At 37.8% G+C, this 25,160-nt stretch overlaps 1 protein-coding gene across 1 annotated transcript in view; it reads left to right on the plus strand.

Moving 5' to 3' along the window:
• Positions 1-25,160, plus strand: part of Atg101 (autophagy-related protein 101) — a 40,200-nt gene that overhangs the window by 10,329 nt on the left and 4,711 nt on the right. The window contains exon 3 of the mRNA XM_083117929.1: positions 4,216-4,429. Within this exon, the coding sequence (XP_082974055.1) occupies positions 4,216-4,429 (214 nt within the window). The remainder of the gene's footprint in view (positions 1-4,215; positions 4,430-25,160) is intronic.

The following is a 25,160-nucleotide window of genomic DNA, read 5'->3' on the forward strand; positions in this document are numbered from 1 at the left end:
TCACTACTTAAAGTAAATTGTGGCTGTTCAATAAATTATTAGACATAGACACCCACAGTATGTTTTCAGGTAGGGGCAAGCAATGTATTTTTCCTTGGGGGGAGGGGCAAAATAGGACATACTCCCCATAGTAGTGTTGCCCTTCAAAAACCACCCTTTCAGTTTTTAATGTATCATGTTCATGCAATGCTCTTGTAATAATTAACACAAATTACTGTGACTTTTCCCATCGGGACTGCACTCCCCCCTCCTTTCCGTACATCCATGTGATTAGATGAAACAGATGAGAGTAGAAACATAATGAAACATGCATATCCTGACTGGGATTCAAACCCAGAAAGTTCATAATTCCCATGATTCAAACTCACAGTGTGCTTGCCCAACAAATTGTTTTTTTTTCCCTCATACAGGCCAGTGAGAATTGGCTTAAGTTTGACCCTTAAATGCTGATGTCCATTGTACATAATAAGGCCTGAATGCTCAGGGTATTTTCACCTGGAAGTTTAAAAGTGCTCAAGGTTTGAAATAAAATATTATATCTCTGTAACTCCAATTGCTAGAGTTATAACTTATATCTAGTTTTCTTCAGTGCAGACTAGGCTATAAACCTATGGTTGAAGAAACCTAATTTTCATTTATCAAGTAGAGAAAACAGACAAAAGTTTAAAATAGAAACTTTTTTCTTCTTTTATGAAATATAAACCTTGTCAGGCCCCCACATAGGCAACACCAGGATATGAGTCTTAAGAATGGTCCTTGTATATCTTGCCTGATATGTGTTCCACTCTCGTGGAAAGAATTGCACACTTGCATGTAAAACAAGCATGTAAAACAAACATGATTTTTTTTTTGGTGGGGAATTCCCCCTGCCCCCGAATATAGCCAGAATCAAATTACGTTACTAATAGGATGCCTCAAGGCTTGTCTAGCACTTAAAAACATGTTTCTCTAAACATTACCTGAGTTAACAGTATGTTCTAAAAGTGAAAAAAAGTTGCATGTATCTCACATCTCAGCGTTTAAAGGTTACAATGGAAAACCTGAACCAGTACACTGTGTCCCCACCAGAATCCCTAGTTTCCAGTGACTGTATTAGCTACTATGCTATTGTGATCAAGGCAGCTATGATACAAATTGTTACACTATGAACTAAGGGCCTCCCTGATGGTGTAGTGGTAACATTGTCACCTTGTAATCAAACGGTCCCAGGTTCGATACCTAGTCGGAGGCACATAGTGGTTCACATCCCACTTTAAACTGTAAGTCCAGTCCCGATAGCCTTACTTTGCATAAAGTAGACTTAAAACACAAATTCACTATGAACTAAAATTTATTTTTCATGATCTGACATATAAAGTCTGTATTTTTGTTTCTGAGATTCTAACTCGTATGAGCCCGACCCTGTGACCGAGTGGTTAGCACATCACGCTGCGACGCCAAGGGTCCCGGGTTCGAATCCCGGTCGGGCTTGGTTGTTTGTGAATGTCCATTCATCAATTTCATCATTTCATCACTCATCCCCATCTTCGCAAATTAGCCAAGAGGCACAAAACGCGAAGTAAAATAAAACAAATCAATCAATCAGTCTAACTCGTATGTGTCACTAACAAGTAAATGAAAATGACTTGTTGTCCCCAATCAATTTTGAAGAATTTTTTTTTTTTTAGTGTAACAAATAATTGAATAATCAAACCACTAAATCAGTGCTCTATTGCTCTACCATTTCCCCTTCCCTTTTGCTGCCAGAATTTCTCATCACTTGGAACCAGGATGAATAATGCAGTTGTGTGAGTTATTGAACTTTTGTTTGCAATAACTGCAAATATATCTAGACCAGGGATAGACAAAACAAAGAATAATTCAGGCACTACCCTCTTTTTATCAGGAGCCAGATTTTGGGGGGGGGGGGAGCAAATATGGGCTAAGAAAGCCATTAATCCAACTAAGATAAGCTATGAAATGTGATCTTTAAACATTTAATTTATTAATTAATACAGTATTGGATTAAAAGCAATTAATTCTTGCACCAGCGTGACATTCATAAATAAGGTTCAACTAGTAACATGCATGTTTATTAGGCCTCCCCCATGGCGCAGTGGTAGCGTCATTGCCTTGTAATCAAGGGGTCCCAGGTTCGATACCCGGTGGAGGCACAAGTGGTTCGGATTCCACTTTAAACTGTAGGTCCAGTCCCGATTAGCCATACTGTGCATAAAGTGGACTTAAAACACCAACTCAACAGCATGTTTATTATTCTGATTTAGTAGTGGATGGGATACAGAAAGCACACAAACATTAAAATAACTTGTGAAGTAATTGTTATTTAAAAGAAAAAGTCAATTAAAATTTCCACAAGCAAACTCATCATTGTATAACAAAAAATAATTTAGAACTGAATTTAAAATTTCAGCCAGCATTTCAACTGGACACACTGGATTTTTCTACCCCTGATCTAGACTAATTTATGTTCATTAGCTTGTCTGCATATTTAGCTAGCTTATTAAAATAAAGACTTAATATTTGTAATTTTCATCTTTCCTACTGCCTAAACCAACTCTTCCTTGATTGATGTTAGTGCTTGTGTAATAATTCCAAGTAACCTGTAAGAAATAGAAAGTTTATGCAAGTTAAATTAAATGCTAATTTTCACTCAAGACCTGAAATATTTGCATAACAGTCATTTCAGATCTTGAGATTGCCCTCCAAGGGGAATTTAAGCCATGAATATATTTTATTTAGAAAATGAGCATTGTATGCTAACGTTTGAAATATATAAAGTTAGTATTTTCAGTGCCTTCAATTTTTTCTTAATGTGTTTTTCTTGTATCAAGAGAAAGCCATTAAGTGTCATTTTTAGAAGACACTCAAGTGTCAATTTCTCTTCACAATAACTGCTTGAAATTATGTTTATGCAGCTTTATGGGGTTGTACTTACATGTGCTAAGTGCTTCTAACAGCCTCAGCTTTTATCATAAAGGGTAAAGTTCCCATGTGGACTGTATCAAGCCAGTGAGGAATATAGAGAGTGTGCACGTAGGACTCCACACATCCTCAATATGAACCATAGTTAAGGGAATATGATCTGCAGCACACACTGGCTAACTTTTACCCCAAAGTTTGACCCCAGGTAGCCAATAATGAGAGTCTGGGTGACCCCAGAGCAGCATTTACATTACTAGAAAATTTATATACATCACATATCCCAGAGGGAGCTTTTGGACTGATATGACAAGTCACAAGCAAGAGTGACACGTGTCACTTGGAATCAAACATTCAGAAACAAATGCAAACCTTTGTACCAAAATGACATGATTAGGTGCAAAAGAACACACCCAGTGTCACCTCAGCCTGCTGGTTGCGCTTGCACAGCGAATGTTTTTTTATGGATTGGAGTGACCTGTGTTGCTTGACATTTGTATATTGTTGCTTCAGTCTGAGAGCTCCGTTAGTCCTCAAATATAGTTCGTTCTTGATAAATAGTTCATCGAACAGGTGTCCTTGAGTAACCAGCAGGTCAAATCAGCATTAGCATCAACGCTAATGTGGATTTAACCTGGCTGGTTACCCGAGAACACCCGTTCGAACCACGTCCCAGCAATGCTGCAACTTGTTAGTCTGTGACCGCAGTTCAAAGCAAGTGGGTCCCGTCCAGCAAAGATCCAAGCCGGGATGGTGTGAGCCCATGTCTGTCCACCATGAGCTGTGCATCGTGAGCTTGATTTCTGACAGGTGGCAGGTCAGATAAGTGGACTTTCCTTCTTCCAGTGAGTCATACCCGCCCATGAATTCTCTTCTTAGTACTCACTATGATTTAAAGTGCCTTCTAAATCTTGTTTTATTTAGGGCTAAGATACACTGATGTCGAAACTCTCACTGATTCCCACTGATACCAATACTCGAAAATTATAATAATTAATAGTTGTTCAGAAAATTATCAATATTAAGAGTGTAAGTATTTTACTCCAATTATATGCATCAATTTACCAAGAATTTTGGTTTAAAATATTTAAGAATTATATCAGAATATTGAAATGTATGTTATGTTTTTCACACTAAGAAAATATGAAGAAAGTTTGAATTTTGCATTATTCCGAGGATAATTAGGTTCCACGAAAGTGTCTCTAGCATGTTTGTGGACCCTGTGAAAGACCAAAATGCCAGAAAAGTGTCGGCTGTCAGTGAAAAGTTTCACTAAAACTTGAAATTCTGTTGCAGGTTTGTTGTGCCTCTGAAAATTTAGATAGAACTTTAAAGAGGGAAATATCCGTGTTTTCTGAAGCATTGAGAAGCCACGATGGACAAAGATCAGGACAAATCACCTTGGAATTTTTCCAGAAGAAGAGGACTCGCTGGCCCTTCCCACATGAATGCATTCCTTGGGAAGTTTGGACTGTTCGCCTTGAGCTTATAAAACTGAAAAATGAACATGGTAAGATATTATATCTAAATATATCAGTTCAGCGGATGTGTGCAAGAAGAGAATTTTATTCTACCCAACTTCTATGTAGCATAGTAAATTGTGCAGAATTGCAGAATTGATGGTAAGAGATGAGTAAACATGCAATGTTATCAGTATTTTATACACGAGGTCTATCCAACATGAAATCAAACTTCTGTAGTTGAATATTAATGTGTGTGAATCTCATGCTTTGGTGACAACATTTCTGCATGAAATTTCACACTGTTAAGTAAACTAGTCTGTCACATGATTGTCAATGTTTTTTAGAGTAACACTCAAAGAAACTTGAAGAGAATGTTTGCTTTAATTTGGGGAAAATGTTTACTTAGCCATTACAGATGTTGATTTATATATAAAAGGGGCGTTGGTGAAGTGTTGCATATTACAGTGAAACCTGCCATAGGCAGACCCTTTATTAAACAGAAATATTTCCCGGTCCCATGATTCTAGAGCTGAGAAACATGCTAAATTCTCTGGATTAAATACAAACGTGAAGATGGTAATCAAGAGAAGCCATTATATGGAAAACTTCCCATGTTCCGAAAAGCATTCTCAGAAAAAATGTCATCTCTGGCCATGTCCAAAAGGTGCAAAACCATACTGGAAGCAAACATCCTTTGAGAACAGTGTCGTAGTTCAGTCTTGAAACCTTGGACTAGAAGCAAAAATCTTTCGAATTGCACTTTGACTTGCAGCACCAAATATGATTAGTAGATGAAACTAAGAACACTTCACTTACATGAAGTTTCTTGTTTCCATTTTGTTGCACAATTGGGTAGTTTTTTCCAATTAATTCCGAAGGCTCGCTGCCTTCATTCACTAAAGGTATGGCATCTGGAGCTGAGAGACACGCCACCATCTCTGCTCCAGATGCCATACCCTTAGTGAATGAAGGCAGTGAGCCTTTGAAATTATTATAAAAAAAAACTATCCACTTGTGCAATGCGGAAACACGAAACTTCACACAGGTAATACTTAAACCGCGTTTACCGCATCCATTGTGAAAAGTTCTTATACTTACACTTGCACACATTAGAAGAACTGCAATCAACATCTGGCTGGGTTTCAACTTCCATGATTTCAAACAAGTGAACAACAAGTGTACGAGTCAAGTATTCAAGCCTGCAATGATGAGTGCTGTATGCTGCAATCTTGGTTGCTCATTTAATTGGCACTTTTGAACTGCCCTTGACATCACTTCTGACAAGATCCTACTTCAAGCCTGCTTTTTGATCCTTTCGGACACAGCCTCTGTTCTTCCCAGTTTCTACCCTAATGATCTATCGATCACCTTTTGGAATACAGGTCAGGTGTCGTGTGTCTCATGTATTGAGCAGTCATCTGCACTTGTGTTGCAAATCAATTGTTTTTCCCCTCCCAGAAATCTTACTCAAGAAGGGGTCTAGGCCTACAGTTTGTGTATACTTTGGTCTGTCAATTGTCATCATGGCTACAAAGACGAGAGTTGTGCTTGATCTTAACACAAGAATAAAAGTGATTCATGTGAGTGAGCATAATAAATTGTCTGTTAGGTAGATCATGAAGATTCGAACAGGTGTTCTCGGGTTACCAACCAGGTTAGATTGGAGTTATCTTCCAACGTTTCGAGCACATACATTGCTCTCATCATCAGGGAATATAGGAATGGAGACCAGTGTGGGGTTAATTATAGGACAATTATGGTACAGAATTTGGGTTCTGTCTTCTTATTGGCTTGCTCTGGATCCTGTTCTTATTGGCTGCAGCATTGTTTTTGCTGAGGAGCGAATTTCAGGCGTGACTGAGCTGGAGTCCCACGTCCCTGTTGAGATTCGTGCTTTCCCATGATTTGGCTATGGCTTCGTTTACTCGTCAGTCCCAGTACCCAGCACATTTGGCTTTTATTTTTGTGTCTTAAAATAAAACCCTGTGTCCCTCTGTGATGCCATGTTCTGCAAGTCCTGACTTTTCAGGTTGGAATAATCTGATCTTGCGCTGATGTTCATTGCGTTGTTGTTCAATGGTGCATCCTGTTTGACCTATGTATGGTGTCCCACACTCGCAAGGAATATGGTATACTCCTGGAATCCATAGCTCCAGGTTATCCTTGACTGAACGGAGAAGAGCCTTGGTCTTGAGGGGTGGTCTATGGATGGTCTTCACTCAGTGTCTTGCTAGAATTCTACTTAATTTCCCAGAGGTGTGCCCAATAAAAGGTAGAACTGTTGTAGTGGGACGTTTTCCTATGTTGTTGCTAGCAGGGGGGCTGTGTGGTGAAGGGACCACATCCCCATGTTCGGTTGGTCCGGGTGGTGAAGAATTGGTCCTTTTTAGGACCACACTGTTGTCCAGGGTTGGTTTCCGCTGAGATGTCACTGCCTTGTTGATTGTCCTGTTGATGTCCCTGATGTTGTATCCATTCTTTTGTAGCATGGTTCTAAGATGATTGAGTTCTGCTTGTAGGTTATCTTCGTCTGAAATAATTACTGCTCTGTGGGCTAGTGTGTTGAGAACCACAAGACATTGAACCTTGTGGTGGAGTCTAGGAGCATTAAGGTAGAGGTATACAGAAAGCCCACACACACCGACCTCAGTGGAAACTAACCCTGGACAACAGTGTGGTCCTAAAAAGGACCAATTCTTCACCACCCGGACCAGCTGAACATGGGGATGTGGTCCCTTCACCACACAGCCCCCCTGCTAGCAGCAACACAGGAGAACATCCCACTACAACAGTTTTACCTTTTATTGGGCACACCTCTGGGAAATTAAGTAGAATTCTCGCAAGACACTGAGTGAAGACCATCCATAGACCACCCCTCAAGACAAGGCTCTTCCCTGCTCAGTCAAGGATAACCTGGAGCTACGGATTCCAGGAGTATACCATATTCCTTGCAAGTGTGGGACACCATACATAGGCCAAACAGGATGCACCATTGAACAACGACACAATGAACATCAGCGCAACATCAGATTATTCCAACCTGAAAAGTCAGGACTTGCAGAACACAGCATCACAGAGGGACACAAGGTTTTATTTGCTGACATCAAAATAATAGGCAAATGTGCTGGGTGCTGGGACTGACGAGTAAACAAAGCCATAGCCATATCATGGGAAAGCACCAATCTCAACAGGGACGTGGGACTCCAGCTCAGTCACGCCTGGAATTCGCTCCTCCGCAAAAACAATGTTGCAGCCAAAAAGAACAACAGGATCCAGAGCGAGCCAATAAGAAGACAGAACCCAAATTGCGCACCATAATTGTCCTATAATTAACCCCACACTGGTCTCCATTTCTACATTCCCTGATGATGAGAGCAATGTATGCGCTTGAAACGTTGGTAGATAACTCCCAATCTAACCTGGTTGGTAACCCGAGAACACCTGTTCGAATCACCTCGCCAGGAAAGCTACAATTTAGATCACAAAGATGTTCAATTTGGTAAAACTAAAGTGTGATATTCTAAAGAAGAAAATAGAAATTTTAAAGCTGCGGGAAAACTGCTAATGGAAAAAGTAAAAAAGCAAAGTTAAGAAAACCTTAGACTAAGACATTGATGAAATGGTTTGGGAGTGGTTTGTCTGTACCAAGGCCAAAAATCACCACATGCCAGGTTCTGTGTTACAGGAATATGCAAGAGATCACTCATAAATGGAGGAAGACTGAAATCAAAGCACGTAATGGGTGTTTTTTGTTTTTTTTTCAAAGACATCAGATGGTTTTTAACAAACTCTGTGGTGAATTGAGTGATAAATAACCTGTGGCGCAACAGCCCATTGAGGACCCAGGCCTACCTACCGACTGCCAGCCTCACTCCCACCTGTCCTTACTCACCCAAGGTGGGAGATCATTCAACCAGTTACAGGGTGACATGTGGTCAGCATGACGAAACCCCAGTCATTCTTTTAAGTTTTCATGACCAGGTTACACTACTCATTCATAGCTCCCCAATTTTCTCATCATGGTGGGTGACCACCGGTCCCATACACAGGCCAAAATCTCAGGAGAAAAGTTTTTACGCCCCCCAGGAGACTAGAACCTGCATGCATCCTGTAGCCAGAACCCAAAGCATGACGCCTTAGACCACACAGCCACAGTGCAGGACAATATTGATACAATACAATAGTGATTTTGTATTGATACCACTGGTATCAGTCAATATCAATGCATTCCAATGGTATCTATCAGCTCAGCCCTAGTTAAAAATCCTTCCCAGAATTTGCCTGAAGTGGCTTAGTAAAATCAGGTTGCATGATATTATTTGTGAAAATTATTGCCTATTCATCTGAGAGTTCCAGTAGAAGTTTATGACACATACTTTAAACGGAAAACACTGAAGATTCACTATTTACCCATAACATTTGTGTCACATCCCAGTCAGTTTAGAAACCTTCATATGCTGATCAAACTTATGAAAAATGTCAACACCGTTACTGAAACATGGTGTATGAATGTAATAGCTCAAATTTTAAAATGCAGTAATAAATGATGCTGATTTGAGAATGAATTACTTAGAAAGCTATCAGGGCCTGAATATGTTGTATGTATCATTAACAAATGTTACTATAAAAGTTTGATTTCTTTTTGTACAGACATGACTTATTTGTGTGCGTGTGTGTGTGTGTGTGTGTGTGTGAGTGTGTGAGAGAGAGAGAGAGAGAGAGGAGAGAGAAACATGGAATAAATGCATCCATTATAACAGGGAATTTTGTGACTTTGGGAATTAAACGTGGATTCTGGGAATTAAACTTGGATTCCTCGTGTTTTTCCTTAACACACAAAAAAGTTAGTAGTATCTAAAAATCATGCAATGTATCTGAAATTACTCATTGGCAAACATTTTATGGCATTTTTTTTAGCTTGCTTGCAACCCCTGTAGTAAATATAAGTGGGATCCGAACCACTGTGTTCCTTCACCAGATATCAAACCTGGGACCCCTTGATTACAAGGCAATGACAGTACCACTATGCCTTTGGGGAGGCCCTCTCTTGTTTTGTGATTGTTTCTTCATTAGGTAGGAGGAAATCATATGTAAAATATTATTTATATCAAACATCCTAACCATAGCATACACTCATTTGTGAATGTGCATCATGTTCATATGTTTGGGATGGACTAATATGAAATTATCATTGATAATGATGAGAGCACTGATATAAAATGTACTGAAACTAATGATCATTATAGTGATTAATATAAATGTGACATTTCATGAAAATCTTCAGTTTTTGCCATGGAAAGAGAAGCTCTATATTTGTACATGGCGATACATATACCTGATTTAAGAGGCAGGTGTTGATTCCAGCTTTACCAGGATGATGTTCCTTTAGCGTACCACTGCTTTTAATATGTTTTCCGGCAGAGTAGAAAATTTCATTTTTAGATGACTCATAGCCATTGCAACAAGCTTTGTACAAGCAAAATGTTATTAAGAAATATTGATGCCCCCTACCACTGTAATGTAGTTTATCAGTGTGTTAAAGATTGGTTAAGTCCACTTAATGCTCACATAGTCTTATTGGGATAGGATAAAAATTGGATCTGAGCATTGCGCAAAGTGCTTCCACCCCTGGGACTCCCTGATTACAAGGTGACTGCGTTATTGCATGTCTGTATGGGGAGTGTGTGCGCAATAATTTATCTATAATATGTCATGGTATGCTAATTATAAAGTATTACCTCAAATTACTAAATATTCCACCTGATAGTGTGCGATTGCTATTTCTTATTACATTTTATATGATTTATTTTAATACACATCTTGCAAATGTTTTACATGATAATTCAATATTTGACAGTGTACAGTTAAGACTATTTAGTACTGAATAAGTTTTTTTTTACAAAATGAAGCCATAAATTAAATTTTGATTATTACAGTTGGTTTTATAAATTGTATCTAACCTTTGATTGCCAGGTATCTTGATTGTGCAGAGTTTGTGAAGGACTTCATGTGGCAAGGAAAGTTCTGGGAAACCATGGCTTCAGTAATGATGCTGTCACAGCATGAAAGATGAGGGTGGAACTAAGTTTGCATTGCGGTAGATAACACCTAAAATACGATTTAACCTTTAGCTGCCTGATGGTCGAAATTTTGACCACCACATGTGAACCCCTTAACGCCAGATGGTCAATATTTCGAGCAGCAGTACGCAGCAACAATTAATGTGCAATTTCTCAAAAACTACACATGATATTTCAGTTCTGTGTTTGTGATCATTGGTATGACATACTCGAATTACAAAACAATTCATCCATTGTTACTACTACAAGGGAAGTTTGAAAAAGTCCTTTGTTTTCCTTTGTTACTGCCATATTATTATGGGATAGAGTTCTAAAAGTGGCTATAACTTGTAAACTACTGCATCATTTTGAAAAAGAAAATTCTACAAGTAGGAATGAGCAAAATGCAACATTTTAAGCAATATCTGACAATTAAGGATTCAAGGGGAATACGGGTGCAGGCCCGATTGTCGAAATTTGCCCCGACCACGTGTTAGCACATAGCAGCAATTAATGCATCATTTCTTGAAAACTATACACTGTATTTGAGTTCTGTCTTTTTTGTTCACTAGTTTATGTATAAAGATATTATATACTGGAATTACAAAATGATACATCCATTGTTACTATTATTAACAAGCGCCGTTTGAAAAAGCCCTTTGTTCCCCTTTTGTTACTCTGGGTTATGTTGAAGATAAAAGGCTATAACTGCTGAACTACTGCATCTTTTTGAACAATTTAAATTCTAAATGTAATAATGAGTAAAAAGCAACATTTTAAGTAACATCAGAAAATTAAGGGTCGAGGGGTGTAGGGTGGGCAAAGGCCCAAATTTTAAAATATTCCGTAATTACTCAAAATTTCTGTACCCCGTAATTTCCGTTTTTTTTTCTCAAAGTTGTGGCACATGTATTACATATCATCAGTTTTTTTTTTGTTTTTTTTTGTAGTGCTTTCCTCCAAATTTGGTCCATCCAGCACCCATAGGGCAGATTCTAGTAGCGAAATTCCGGACATTGTCCCAAAGCTGGCAACACTGCCACTTTATATAAGGTTGTTATTTTTTTACTGACGAAGTATCAGTCTGATTTCAATGAAACTTTGCACGGTTGTAGGAATGTACTACCGCTACATACTACATTTTTTTAAATTCACGATCTATTGATGAGGGTACGACAGGAGCCAACTTATTTTAAAAAAATTAACTTTCTTCTTCTTTTGTTTAACTGGCCTCTTGATTGTGCAGTGGTAGCATCATCATCTTGTAATCAAGGGGTCCTGGGTTCAATACCCGGTGGAGGCACATAGTAGTTAGGATCCCACATTAAACTGTAGGTCCAATCCCAATTAACCTAAGTGTGCATAAGGTGGACTTTAAAACACCAACTCTTTGTTTAACACTAATTATTGAAAAGCACAAGGTATACATTTACCTCTGCTAAAATCCCCCCTGTCTATAAGAAAGAAAACAAAACAAATTTCATATGTCTACGACAATTTGTTTTTGAGTTACGATTTTTTTTGTACTTCACGGCAAGTTTGATAAGTGCACACTTGAAAATGCACCAGCATGAACGAGAATACAGGCGAGCGAGAGGTCCGGTGGCCAAAGGTTGAAGAAGCCCACTCGTGGGCTGAGTACATTAAGGTAGTAGACTTTTGATCTCGCAACCAAGGGTTCGTGTCCTGACCTGGGCATGGGTGTTCACTGCAATTGTTATTTCATCTAATCATCATTCGCCAACGTCCATGGTGTAGTTAGCACAGTTTGCTACGATGCCAGGGGTCCCAGGTTCGAATTCCGACTTGGGTATTGGGTTTTCTTTGTGAGTGCCCCTTCATCAATTTCATCTTCATTATCACAATTAGCAAGTGACAGAAATATAATGTTAAGGAATGTGAGAGATGAACAGTGTTATGTTACTAACGAAGTTAAAAATTATAAGATTTAAATATCACGTAATTTTCACATGTGTGTAGAGAAACTACGTGACTTGTCTACTTTTGGTACAATGTATGTTTTTCCTTGTCTTTGTCCTGGAGTTTACAATGCCTGCAGTTAATGGTGAGCCTAGGTTGTTCAAGGGGTCACATCAGTTCCTTGTCACTACCTTTTTTAACACCTTGTTGAGTCTCCCAACATTTTTTAAATCCAATTTGAGGCACAGGTGGAGGAAATACAACTCCCAATGACCTCATCTGGCCATGCCACTATCTGCAGCATGTTAGTAAAAATGTATATTAATTTTTGTAGCTGTAATGCTGCACATGACTTTAGTAATTGTATTTTTTGCTATTTTAGGGAGATTTCACACCAAGGCGACAAGTGACATGCGACACATGTCGCTTGAGGATTTCATCAGTCGAACACAGGCTTGTGTGGCCTCTCATGCTGCTACGGTGAGAAATGTTGCTATTGATTGACTCATTCCCAAATAGCATTTGTCGCATGTCACTTGTCGCTTCGGTGTGAATTCTCCCTGACATTACATATCATCTCAATATCTGAGAACATTGAGTGTTGACTGAATGATCAAGGGTTCTGGGTTTGAGCCTAGTCTGTGTGCCACTTTATCAATTTCATCCTATCAGAAATTTCTATTTTTGCTGTTAACCTGAGTTCAAGTTTTAAGTCCATTTTATGCACATATAGGCTAATTGGGACCAGACCTACAGTTTAAAAGTGTGATCCGAACCACTGTGTGTCTCCATGGGTATTGTACCCAGGATCCCTTGATTACAAGGCAATGATGTTACTACTATGCCATCAGGGAGGCCTACAATTAACCTGAAGAGGTAGAAAAGTAATGTAAATTAAAGTGAAATACATACGGTTTTATATTTCTTACATTTGTTGGTTACTTGCAATAAGGATAAATGCTGAAATAGATTAGAGAAACACAGGGAAACATCCATCCGTCAATCTGGAATTCATACCCACAACTTCTGGCCTCTCAGTATGTCTTGATAACATTTTCATGATTTGAACAGCATGACACAACAGTCATGGCTGGTACAAAGTTAAATGCACCCACAGTTTAAATCTCATACTGATTGTCCAGTCAAATCTGTTCTTCAAAAGGGAGCAGACTATTTTTCTCATGTTGCTTGATTATGTCTCCTAGGCAACTTTCAAACCAAACTTGTTACTTAGGAATGAAACTTCAGAATGTAACCTTTTGTACCGGAGTGATACAACAAGTTGCACATGTCGCTCAGACAGAGTGGTTTTCTGAATACCATGAATCATCACTCTTTGGTCTGGTGATTGTGCATGGGTAGCAATGGATAGAGTCCCGTGTAACTTGTCACATCAGTCTGAAAGCTGATGCTGATTAACAGACGTTGATTTACTTCCAAGATATACAGAGTTTCTGAGAAATACCCATACCCCTACTTGCACGTATCTTGTTGCGACCGTGTTGAAAATTGGTCAGTATTTGGTTACTTGGAAATGATTTCATTTTCGTGATTGACATCCTTGCTCTGAAGGTCATATGGAATGCTCACTCGAATTTTAATTTTGCTTCATGGCTGTTGTGAGCAGACGTAGTTACAGTGCTGATGAATGGCTAGTGACATGTGTGGGTGCACAAACAATGCACAGGGCAAACAATGTACTGTAATGCAATATAAAGTTAGCAAGTATGTTATAATGCAAATAAATAGATACATGTGTTATAATAAATAAATATGCCACATACATCTAGGGGTAGTATGCACAGTCACAGACACTTCTGAGTTGTAGCAATCACACTGTCTCCTAATGGGATCGTTACAACCCGCAAGTGTCCGTGACTGTACTATGTAATGTAATCTAGGGACAAAGGGATTTCTCAGACATGCTGTAGATTCTGACACTTTACATTTTTTAATCTACTTCTCTTTTTATATCTTAGTATGGCCTGGAAATTTATTTTTTGTGGGTAATGAGGCACATGTGTGTCGTCATATGTTTTGTCCTTATGTACCTCTACACAGCATCACCCTTTATCATAGTTATAGAGATTGTAGTTCTTGGATAGGTTTTGCTTTCTTGTCAATAGGAATTTTAGTCAAAATACTTTAGTTTAATTCTTAATCTCTGTCCTTTATTTCATGTTGATACGAAACTTGTCCTAGTGTTAAATGAATGCTGCAATGAACACACCCAAAATCATAATTATTAATTAGGGGTGAACCAAAACAAAATTGTTGCTGATACTGCACATAAAATTTACCAACACTGATACCTGATAGTCTATTGACCCAATATAAAATTGCAAATGTTCCTTGAAGAAAGGGAAAGGTTCACTTACCTCATTTATTTTTGTAACCAGGTGACTGCAATAAGTTTTGCTTTGAGAGAAAAACCATAGTGTTTAGACATTCACCTTACAAAACCTGGATGTATGAATTTAATAACATAATTTAATGGCAGAATTTCCACTTAAGTACAAGGATTGGTAACATTACCAGAGACATTACCAATATGCCTAAATAAGCTGATACTGATCGAGATTAATCTGTCTTATCCCTAATTTCAGTGAGTCATTGATACTGGGACTTTTAAGCCAATACCGATACTCTTATTGATTACTACTGATAATGAAATTATTACATTATAATAACACTTGATCGATTTGCTGTATACTGTTTGTAGACATGTGATAGGTTAATGTAGAATTTGCAGTCATTCAATCATGAAATCTGCTTTTGCCACACAATATTAGGTCTGAATTAATGCAAATTTTATATTTTCCATATTCTGTGGCATTCCTACACTCAAATAAAGTGGCACTAATTGAATTCAAACTCATACTGTCCGACCACTGATATCAACCCAATACATCAGTGAAGTAATTGGTTCAGCTTGCGATGTGATGAAACAGGAAAAACAACTATTTCAATATACTTGTGATTTCGATTAAACCTATTTTAATGTCACTATTTAAGTGATTCCAATACACATCACATTTAATATAAATACAATTTCATTTTCTGCATGACAAAAATGAAAATACTCTGAAAGTTCTGTTTGTGTATTATAGTTTTACAGCCTACACATATTTATAAGAAGGAATAAAGTTATATGATCTGAAATCATTATATGAGGAAACAGAGCTTTAAAATCATGTTTGTTAGCTGTTTCTATGTAATGCAGTTAATTTGCCAGAATTGTATCAATATGTCCTCTGTGATGAAAATTTTTAGAGTGAGAAATTGAATATTGGAATAAGTTTAAATACCAGAATTTTAATTCCTTTACCAGTTTCAATGTCTCACATTCAGCCATTATTCTTACATCGGAAATTAACTTTGTCACATCCCCAGGTTCAGCCCAATGAAACTATCAGAATACTTTTGGCATACAATTTTAGTACAGATTTAAGTCTTAACGAAACTAACAAATCCAACGAAAATAACTGGGCTCATGAACCTGGTGAAACCAGTTATTTTACAGACTTATGGGACGCTGTAGGCTCAAGCGCAGGCACAACATTTTGTTTATAGAAAGTTTTCTCATGGCGTCCAGTGGAAGACATGTCCTTCTGGCAGAAATAAACTCTACTGCAGACACTGTTACTTATTTTAATCACCTTGTAAGAACAGTTGAGGCACACTCGATCTTGTGCATGCTGCTTCATATTGCTCTCTGTTAAAATTACAATACATTTTCTGAACTTAGTTTGAAGCCATCATACATGCACATTGTCTGCAAGCAACAGACTATTCTCACTGAATGAACCAGCCTCCTGACCCGTGCATTTGGTGAATCTTGTTTTCGCATGAGAAGCCACTTTTGGAATGGCATAACGAACCTCACGAAAAACATGAATGCAGTTATGGCACAGTCAGTGACTGGAACTCATTTAATACGTTCAACTTGTGTGATTTTTGGAATGGGCTCATTGTGATCGTGGCAACCATAAGAACATTAATATTGCCCAATATTTTGAAAAATAAAATTAATGAACCTTTCTTTTTTATTCACTTGTGTGTGTGTTAGACAGGTGTGTCCATTGCAAGTGTTACATTTAAGTCTGTAAGCAGCATGAGCTTGTCTAAAGTGAAAGAAATTCAAAGAAATATTTGGTAAACTGAAACCGAGAAACATCTTGAGTACTTTAGATATTGTTGTTTATCATATGTTTATACTACATGTAGACATGCCAGAATTAAAGTGTAGTTTTTAACACATTTACTCCGAGTATAGTGTCATTTTTTAAATAACCCATAAAAGGAAACCATGAAAAAACATAATCAAAGTACAGTGTAATCGTGATTATGCATTTCAGGGGTGTGTAGATACAGTATTTACACATGCATAATGCACCCAAAAACTGCAGTGTATGTTTTACATGGAATAATTCTGACAGCTCACATGAAAAGCATGTTTTTGCGTTGTCACTGCATATAACACATGTATCAACAATACAAATTATGCCCATGAGTTTGTCCATGTTCGCAGGAAAACATAGTAAACCACTTCATTAAGAATTGCTTCCATGATGTAATTTTTTTTCCTTTTTATTTGCCTTCTATCATAATGTTTTGCATCACTGAGCAAAACAACACCATTTTGGCAGCAATCTAGTGTGCACCTCCCATCAGACGGGAGCTGAATAATTGGTATTTGTTGGGCCTCCCTGATGGCACAGTGGTAGCATCGTTGCCTTGTAATCAAGGGGTCTCGGGTGCGATACCTTGTGGAGGCTTATAGTGGTTCGGATCCCAATTTAAACTGGAGGTCCAGTCCCAATTAGCCTGACTGTGCATAAAGTGGACTCAATCATTGCTATTTGTCAGGTGAGAAATAATGGAAAATAACTTCCTCAAAAATCGTTTCTGCTATTATGGCAGTGATCACATGAGCACCACCCATCACATGGATACTGAATCATCTCTTTTTTTTCTGAATTGTTCTGCACATTATATGTAAGATATATAATTTTTTGTTGCTTTTTGCTATGAGATGCAGGGTGCACGTTATACATGCATAAGTATGGTAATTCATTTGCAGCAAAGAACATGTAAAATTCAGAACAATGTTGCTTTAAATAAATACAGAGAACCTTAGTATTTTCTTTTTCTGTGAAGCTGTTTTTAATAGAAGAGGAAAAACAGCTTTGCGGAAAAAGTGAGTACAAGGTTCTCAGGATTTATTTACTACTGCTTCTCTCATTTCCAAAATATGAATGTTGTTTAGTTGGGGCTAGAGAGATATAATGCTGGAAAATATAATGGCACCATTCCATTTGTGTGTTGTACCTTCTTATAAGGTGTAGAGCATGCAGTCTTCCATTTCTTTATTTCAAGATAATGTGTCTGAAATTGTTCTCTAATCTGAAGGGATGAATCCATCACTGGAACAGAAAGAAAAATGTTAAATTATTTAAAATGTAGAGTGCAATTTTGGGGGTAAACAGGTTTGCACAAATAAAAGAAAGGGAGGAGCTACTAATAATTCCCATCCTCCACCCACACACATTCAGGGGTGTTTACTTATTGTCCTGGTGCCGTATATTTAGACCAGCCTGTCTTTTCCATGGAAGTTGTATGGTTTCCCTGCATTTGTTTGTTATTTGCGAACTATTTATATGGCTATAATAAGTTTCAAGTATATGTTACTAATACATAAGTTAGTGCTATTTACTCTATAGTTCCAAATCTGTTCTGGTATCCAGTACAGGCTTGGTTATGAGGTGTAAAGCTTCTTAGTCTTTTATGGATGATGATTGTAACATGATAAATGTCTGAATGTATATTCAGGAAAAAATTGCCATTGATACAGAATCATTAATCGGGCCTCCCCGATGACGCAGTGGTGGCGTCGTCACCTTGTAATCACGGGGTCCCAGGAGGCACATAGTGGTTCGGATCCCACTTTAAACTGTAGGTCCAGTCCTGATTAGCCTTACTGTGCATGAAGTGGACTTAAAACACCAAATCAATCAACTGGGTGCCAAGTCGGATTATGTCAAAAATCAAGAGGTAAAACATGGTGCAAGGTTGTTGTTCAGGATAGGGTGTAAGTTGTAGGACTTGCAGCCTGTTTTTCAATAAGGTTATAACTAGACGTCGGATTTTAGGTTTTTAACCTATTTTTTCCTTTGCAGGTAAATAAGAGTTAACAAGTTATGTAAGCATTTCATTAAAAAGTGCAACAACGGGCGAAGTTTTATAGTGCCAAAAATAACCTATTTTACTTGTTAGAACCTATTTTAGATTTATGTGCCTAAATTGAACCATTTTTTAGGTTTTTATATATTTTTTTAGGTTTTACAGGATTTGTATAGCTCACACAGGTATTTAATTGGTTTGGTAATGAAGCAATTCAATGACTGGCGTGTTTGAAACATGTTCTCTGTCGATGTCACTCCCTGCAAGTCTATGATGTTTTTCAAAGCTCTGAACAAAACAAAATGTCTGATGCCAGTTACCTGTACACAATGGCAGCGATTAGATGAAGTTTCCCCCTGCACTAAGGACTCTTAATGCTAAGTCTGGTGTACTAAGAGAAAGTAAACTGTCCATGTCCCCCCTTCCTCCCCCATTTCCAGTTTTGGCACCCAATCGCCTCTACTGCCTGTCCAAAGTGCAAACTTCTGACCCCTGTGGTCTTGCTCACTTTCTTGTCACTTCGGTTATGTTGTGGCATTCATGCCTTTCGAAGTAACATTTCAGCATTCAAATTTGCACCACTGACTGTTTCTGTTGAAAGATAATTTTCAGCACATAAAATTATCATCACAGAGACAAGGGTTTGACTGTGGATAACATGAACAAAGATTAAGGGTGGTCACCAGGACCATGATTAAATTCAAGTGCAATTCCAAATTTTCAAGGCGAACATTCCAAAAATTCTAGCGTATTACAGACTCTCACCACTGACACTCCCCCCCCCCCAAATATATTAACAATATAAAGGGTCTGTGTGATTCCAATGTACCCAAAAAATTACCTAATCAAGTTCCAACATATCTTATTTTGCAATAATCGTCTGTCTGTCAGATAGATTGTTCTGCAGAAAACATTAACAAAGTAAACAGATTGAGAAAATTTTGTTTTATTTTCCATACAGCTTTCATTTTCCTCCTTGATAAAAATCTAAATAAAAGCTGAACTGAGAGAAACTTGCCTCAGGGCATTTATAAATATGTATATATTTAATGGGATTTGGGTTAATAAAAGTTGCAATTTTTCATGTTTTACCAAAATTCACACATACGCGAATAATTCCCAGGAATTCGAAGTGAGTAGTCACCCTGATATTGTGCAGCAAATAAAACATGACATGCATAATTCATTTTTCATATCAACAAGTAACTTTTGCTAACAACACAAGCATAGTATTACAATAATTTGTGGATTGTTTTGAAAATGATGTAAAGAAATGACAATTTGGTTAGAAAATTAATATTTGATTGTTATATGTATGTATATATTCACAAGAACCGTAAGAATTTTTTTAATATATATACAATTTCTTACGGTTCTTGTGAAATTTGTTATTGACGAATGTATCTAATCAGTATTTTTTTTAGGAATTTTGTACCATTTTACGTTTTTTTTTTTCAGGATTTTTAGAGTCTATTTTAGGAACTTAAAAGCACAATTTTTAGAATCTAAAAATCCGAGGTCTAGTTATAAAATGCAACTTTTCCCTGACTATACCAAAGACAATATTTTTAGATCAATACTGCAAAGAGCATTGCTAAACACTGCATGAAGAGAAGAACAAATCTTGTTTAGCATTTCCTTTTCAGTTGACATAGAAACCTGGAGATGTCCATTATCACATCACATTATGCCCATAACTCATTAACAGACATGCATGTTGGGATAACTTTTTTAAATACATGTAATGCATATCAAATGAAAATAATTCTTCGTTTATTCCATTGTTAGACAGAACCATATCTTGGAAAGAAAATTTTGTTGCAGAATGCTGCACTTCATTAACTTTTATAGTGGTTAACATGATCAATAATATGTTGATCAAATTCTGGAGGGCAAAGTAGGTCAACATATGTCATAGCAGAAGACCGTACTTCAGCCTGTTATCTGAAAGTAAGGTAAGATGATTGTGGTTACAAAACACTGCGAAAAACAGAGGAGCATCAATGTTCATCACATCTTTTCCTTTCTGTGTCATTACAATCAGTGATGGGTAAAAAAAATCATAAATCTATGTACATGTGTGTCTTGCAAATTTCTTTCTTCACTTCGGCATGATCATACAATAAAAAAATAAAAATAAAAACTTCTTTAGCACAAAAAGTGATACAAACCAGCACCAGGAAGAAGAAAGAAGCACCATCTAGTGAAAACGGCATGGACTTTGTACTCAAACTTCACCCAAAAAGCTTCTTCACATTTTCATGCAAATTATGGTGTGATCTTACCAAACTCTTCCTGGAAAATCTTTCGTTATCTGTGTAAAGAATGAAGAAATTACTATTGTTATTAACTTTCCCATATGGTTATTTCATAATTTGTGTTTAATGTGTGCGAAATTTTTATTTACCGATATGGAACAAAATGTATTTGTATTTTGTTTTATAACTGTTTTCTACATCCATAGGCTAATTTATGACTACAGCAGAATGCACTGTAAATGTAGTTGGAAAGATGTGATATGTTCTGCCATCTCTTTGATCAACGTCAGAGGTTTGAGGTGAAGGTGAGAGTGTGTAAGCAGCCATCTTACACAGATTTTGGTGGTAAAATTTGAAGAGCTTTGTATAATTGGCAAAATTATTTTTTCCATCAAAACTGTAAATGTTATGAAGATATGCATGATTCGCGAACACATGACATTAAGTACCTAAATCTGATCATCCTTGATATCCACATGATTTGGTTTCTTAAATAATCTGTGCAAGTGATAACAACCAGGCCTTAGGTGCCTGTAAAAGGACTTGGAGACACTTACAGGAGAAATATATTATAGTTATCACCAGGGAACGGATTTATATGTAAATACATATTTATGTATGAAGCCGAAATCAGTTATATTTTGTATTATCTTTGTGCTTCATGGCATGTAGACTAGTTTATTTTCCATATTTGTACATGTATTATTTTTTGGGTCATATTTTACATATTTTTTTCATATTATTTCCACATTTCAGAACATTTCTCAACATATATTCCATATCTGAGCAATATCTACATGTCTCCATGTGACTGAAAGAGTTAGGTGAATTTCTTGAGAATAACAAAGTCCGAATCGACGTTAAGCAAATGAAAGTTCACAACCTTTTTTGTAGCCTCCAATTGTGTTAATTACAAGTTTTCTGTCATCTGAACAATGATTTCTCCCCAATTTTACACCTCCTCAATGTTTGCTTTTGCTATTGTAAAACACTTGAAATTCCTGTTTATTTTACAATTGTTGTCAATGGTAGAGACTGAGGGCTCAAGCATCGGCTCCTGGTTGTTACAAACGTTATTTTGGCAACGTTGGAAGAGAGTCCCAAGTCTAGCAGCCCATTGCTAACCCCACCCTCGCTACTAGTTCCATGCCCGACAGCAGCATCAGAAGCTATGATTTTGTGGCACATGTACAAGATTCGCTTCTGGTTTCTCTTCAAGACCGTCACGGTTATAGTTACAATGCTGAGACTATTTTATGTAGCTCATGTAGTGTCTTATATTATTAAAAAGGTAAATGTTTACAATTCTAAGTTCATATTTAACTCCATATTTTGTTGAAAATAACTAAATATATATTTACACATTTAGCACATTTTTACTGCATATAAATTCCGGTTCCTGGTGATTAGATTTTTATATTTGTATAAATGCATCTAATATTTCTAGTTTGTAATGCTTTGTCCACATTGATAAACATTTACTCAATAACTTTTTTGGGATGGTGTACGTAAAGCACATTTAAAAGTCACACTAAGTAATGTATGTGTCATGTGCCACGAATAGCTTATTACACTGTGTGGCAGTTGTATGTGGGTTAAGATATATATGTGGCAATTTTGTACCTTCACCTCTAATCAACTTCTTTTGTCTTAAATTTGTTATTGTACAACCTTAGTGACAATGAAGTTCGACCAGTCACAAATATAGTAGTGCGTTGTGAAAGAAGGAGAACACATGCATATGCTGAACATATTTTATTCAGCAGGCTACATGGAACAAAGGAAAACATAAATTTCCGCTGCAACGCAGCAATGTATGGTGTCCACACAAAATAAAACATTTTCGTCCATCTACACGTGACATTGAAGTTCGACCACTGTTAGAGGGTATCCTGTTTACCATGGTGTAACGCCGCCCCGTCGGCGAATAACTGTGGCAATACATCGGGGCATGCTGCGGACGAGTCGTTCAAGGTATTCCACATCGATGCGGTGCCATTCCTCCTGCAGGCAGGCTATAAGAGCAGCCACTGTCGTGGGTCCCCTCTGTTGCACACGTCGCTTAAGAACACGCCACACATTCTCAATGGGCGAGAGGTCGGGACTCGATGGTGGCCATGGCAGAGTTCGCAAGTGATGGCGAGTCAACCATTCTCTTGTCAGCCGCGCTGTATGAGGCCTGGCATTGTCGTGTTGAAAGATGAGACGCCGCCTGTGGAACAGGTGCCTTCGCACTGTGGGAAGATGCCGCTCCAGTATGCGTGTATAGGCGTGTGCACTCACGATGCCCTCACAGACGTGTAGTGGGCCAACCCCAGATGCCGTCATGCATCCCCATACCATCACCGACGCAGGTTTCTGTACCCGACGTGCATAACATTTTGCTTCATTCTGTTCCTCCTTCCGACAAATGACTGTTTTCCGTATTTTCCCATACACAACATTGAAAATGGATTCGTCCGTCCACAAAACCCTGTTCCACTGCCGAAATGTCCATCCCCTGTACATTCGTGCCCACTGTAGTCGATTGCCTTTGTTCAACATGGAAAGGAAGGGTTTACGTTTCGCCTTGTACACTCGGTAACCGCATTACTGTAGGTAACGGCGAATGGTTCTGGTTGACACTTCAATGTGAAAGCGTTCTCGAGTCCACAGTCGTAATTCGGCCACAGAAACATGATTGTTGGTCTGGATATAGTGCCTAAATATCCGTAGGTCACGCACGCTCAGCAGGCGTTTTCGACCAGGGGCCTTACCTGGTTCTGTAGTACCCATATTTTGGTGGTGTTTGATGATGCAGTGGACGGTTGACTTGGGTAAGTTCAGTTGGCGCCCTATTTCCCGTTCACTGAGTCCATCCCGTTGCAACTCCACCACTCTTCTCCTCACGGTGTTGTCAATATGTTTTTACCTGGCCATGGTGATGATGCACTGCAGTTCCTCGGTGCACAGCACCCGCTTATATACGGCGGACTCCCTTCTCGTGTCCGTGACGTCATGCTTCCGTCGAATGTGCCACTATCTGGAATTTTCCATATGGGTCTGGTGCCTGGTCGAAGTTCAATGCCACACATATAGTTCCCCGTTTTCGTTCTTTACGTGACCTTGGGTGCAACATGCTGGGATCATGATTTTTGCCTGCTCACACGCCTCCTCTTACACACATGCGTCACTTCTGCGGGTCACCCATTCCACCGCCTATGCCTCTATGCATTTAATCACGTATTCCTTTCTGGTCGAACTTCATTGTCACCAAGGTTGTAGAATACCATATTTCACTGCCACCACATAATAATCGCATCCTGTTTTTTCAGTCCAAAAATTGATTCATAACCTTTCATCACTTATTCGTCACATCGGCACGTCTAATGTTCTTTAATGTATTGTTCATTGATTCCATTCACATGAAGATGAATGAAGTATCATTTCTTGTACACAAATGTGAATGTTAGCAACATTTGTACCTTGTTGGATAGCTGATGACAAGGAAGTAATTTAAGTAATTTGTATGCTTCGTGTCATACCATTTGTGTTATTAATATGTTGCCAAGTAATCTAAGATTGGATTTTCTTATCACCACTTGTAAGTTTAGATCCACCCGTTACTTACATGTGATTGTTATTTGGGGCAAACTTTTCTTCAACGAACCACTTATTTGTTAGCTATCAGAAAACACTGAAATATCTACCATACAATGAGCTGGATTTTCTCAATTCGTATTTTTATGTGGAAAATTGTCATTTAAAAAAAAATAGAAATTCGATTATCTCGAAAACTACTAATTTTCGGACGGGGTATCATATGGTCAAATTTATTGCAAATTGCCTCTACTTTAACCCCTTTCAGGGAATACATCTAATTACAGGTCACCCTGTATATATTGAAATCCTCAATACATGCATGTGCAAAACTGCTCATGGTAATTGTAAAAATTGTTTATCAGTGTGGATATTGCCAAAGGACTCAAAACATTGTAATGCAATACAGGACTGAGCTGATACTGAATCGGCATCGGAAAGTATCGGTTGGAATTTATTTACTGATATCTGCCAATACTTTTCCGTCATTTTGTTCTTTTACGGACTCCTCAAATGTGCTGCGCGATACTATCACAGTATTGGAAATTATGCACAATTTGAAGGGTTTTTTTTCTTGCATGAGGGTGAAAAACTGAATTTTTATGATAACATGTAATTTAATATTCTGATGCAATTATTCAATTATTGGATATTTTAAAGATAAAAATCTTGGTAAATTGTTATATGTAATTAGAGTGGAATACTAACACTAATATTAATCAATATTTTGAAAAACTTTTAAGTATTACAATTTACAAGCATCAGTGAGAGTATCAGTA

Source organism: Lepisma saccharinum, chromosome 2 (assembly GCF_977018435.1).
Source record: "Lepisma saccharinum chromosome 2, izLepSacc3.1, whole genome shotgun sequence".
Lineage (NCBI taxonomy): Eukaryota > Metazoa > Arthropoda > Insecta > Zygentoma > Lepismatidae > Lepisma > Lepisma saccharinum.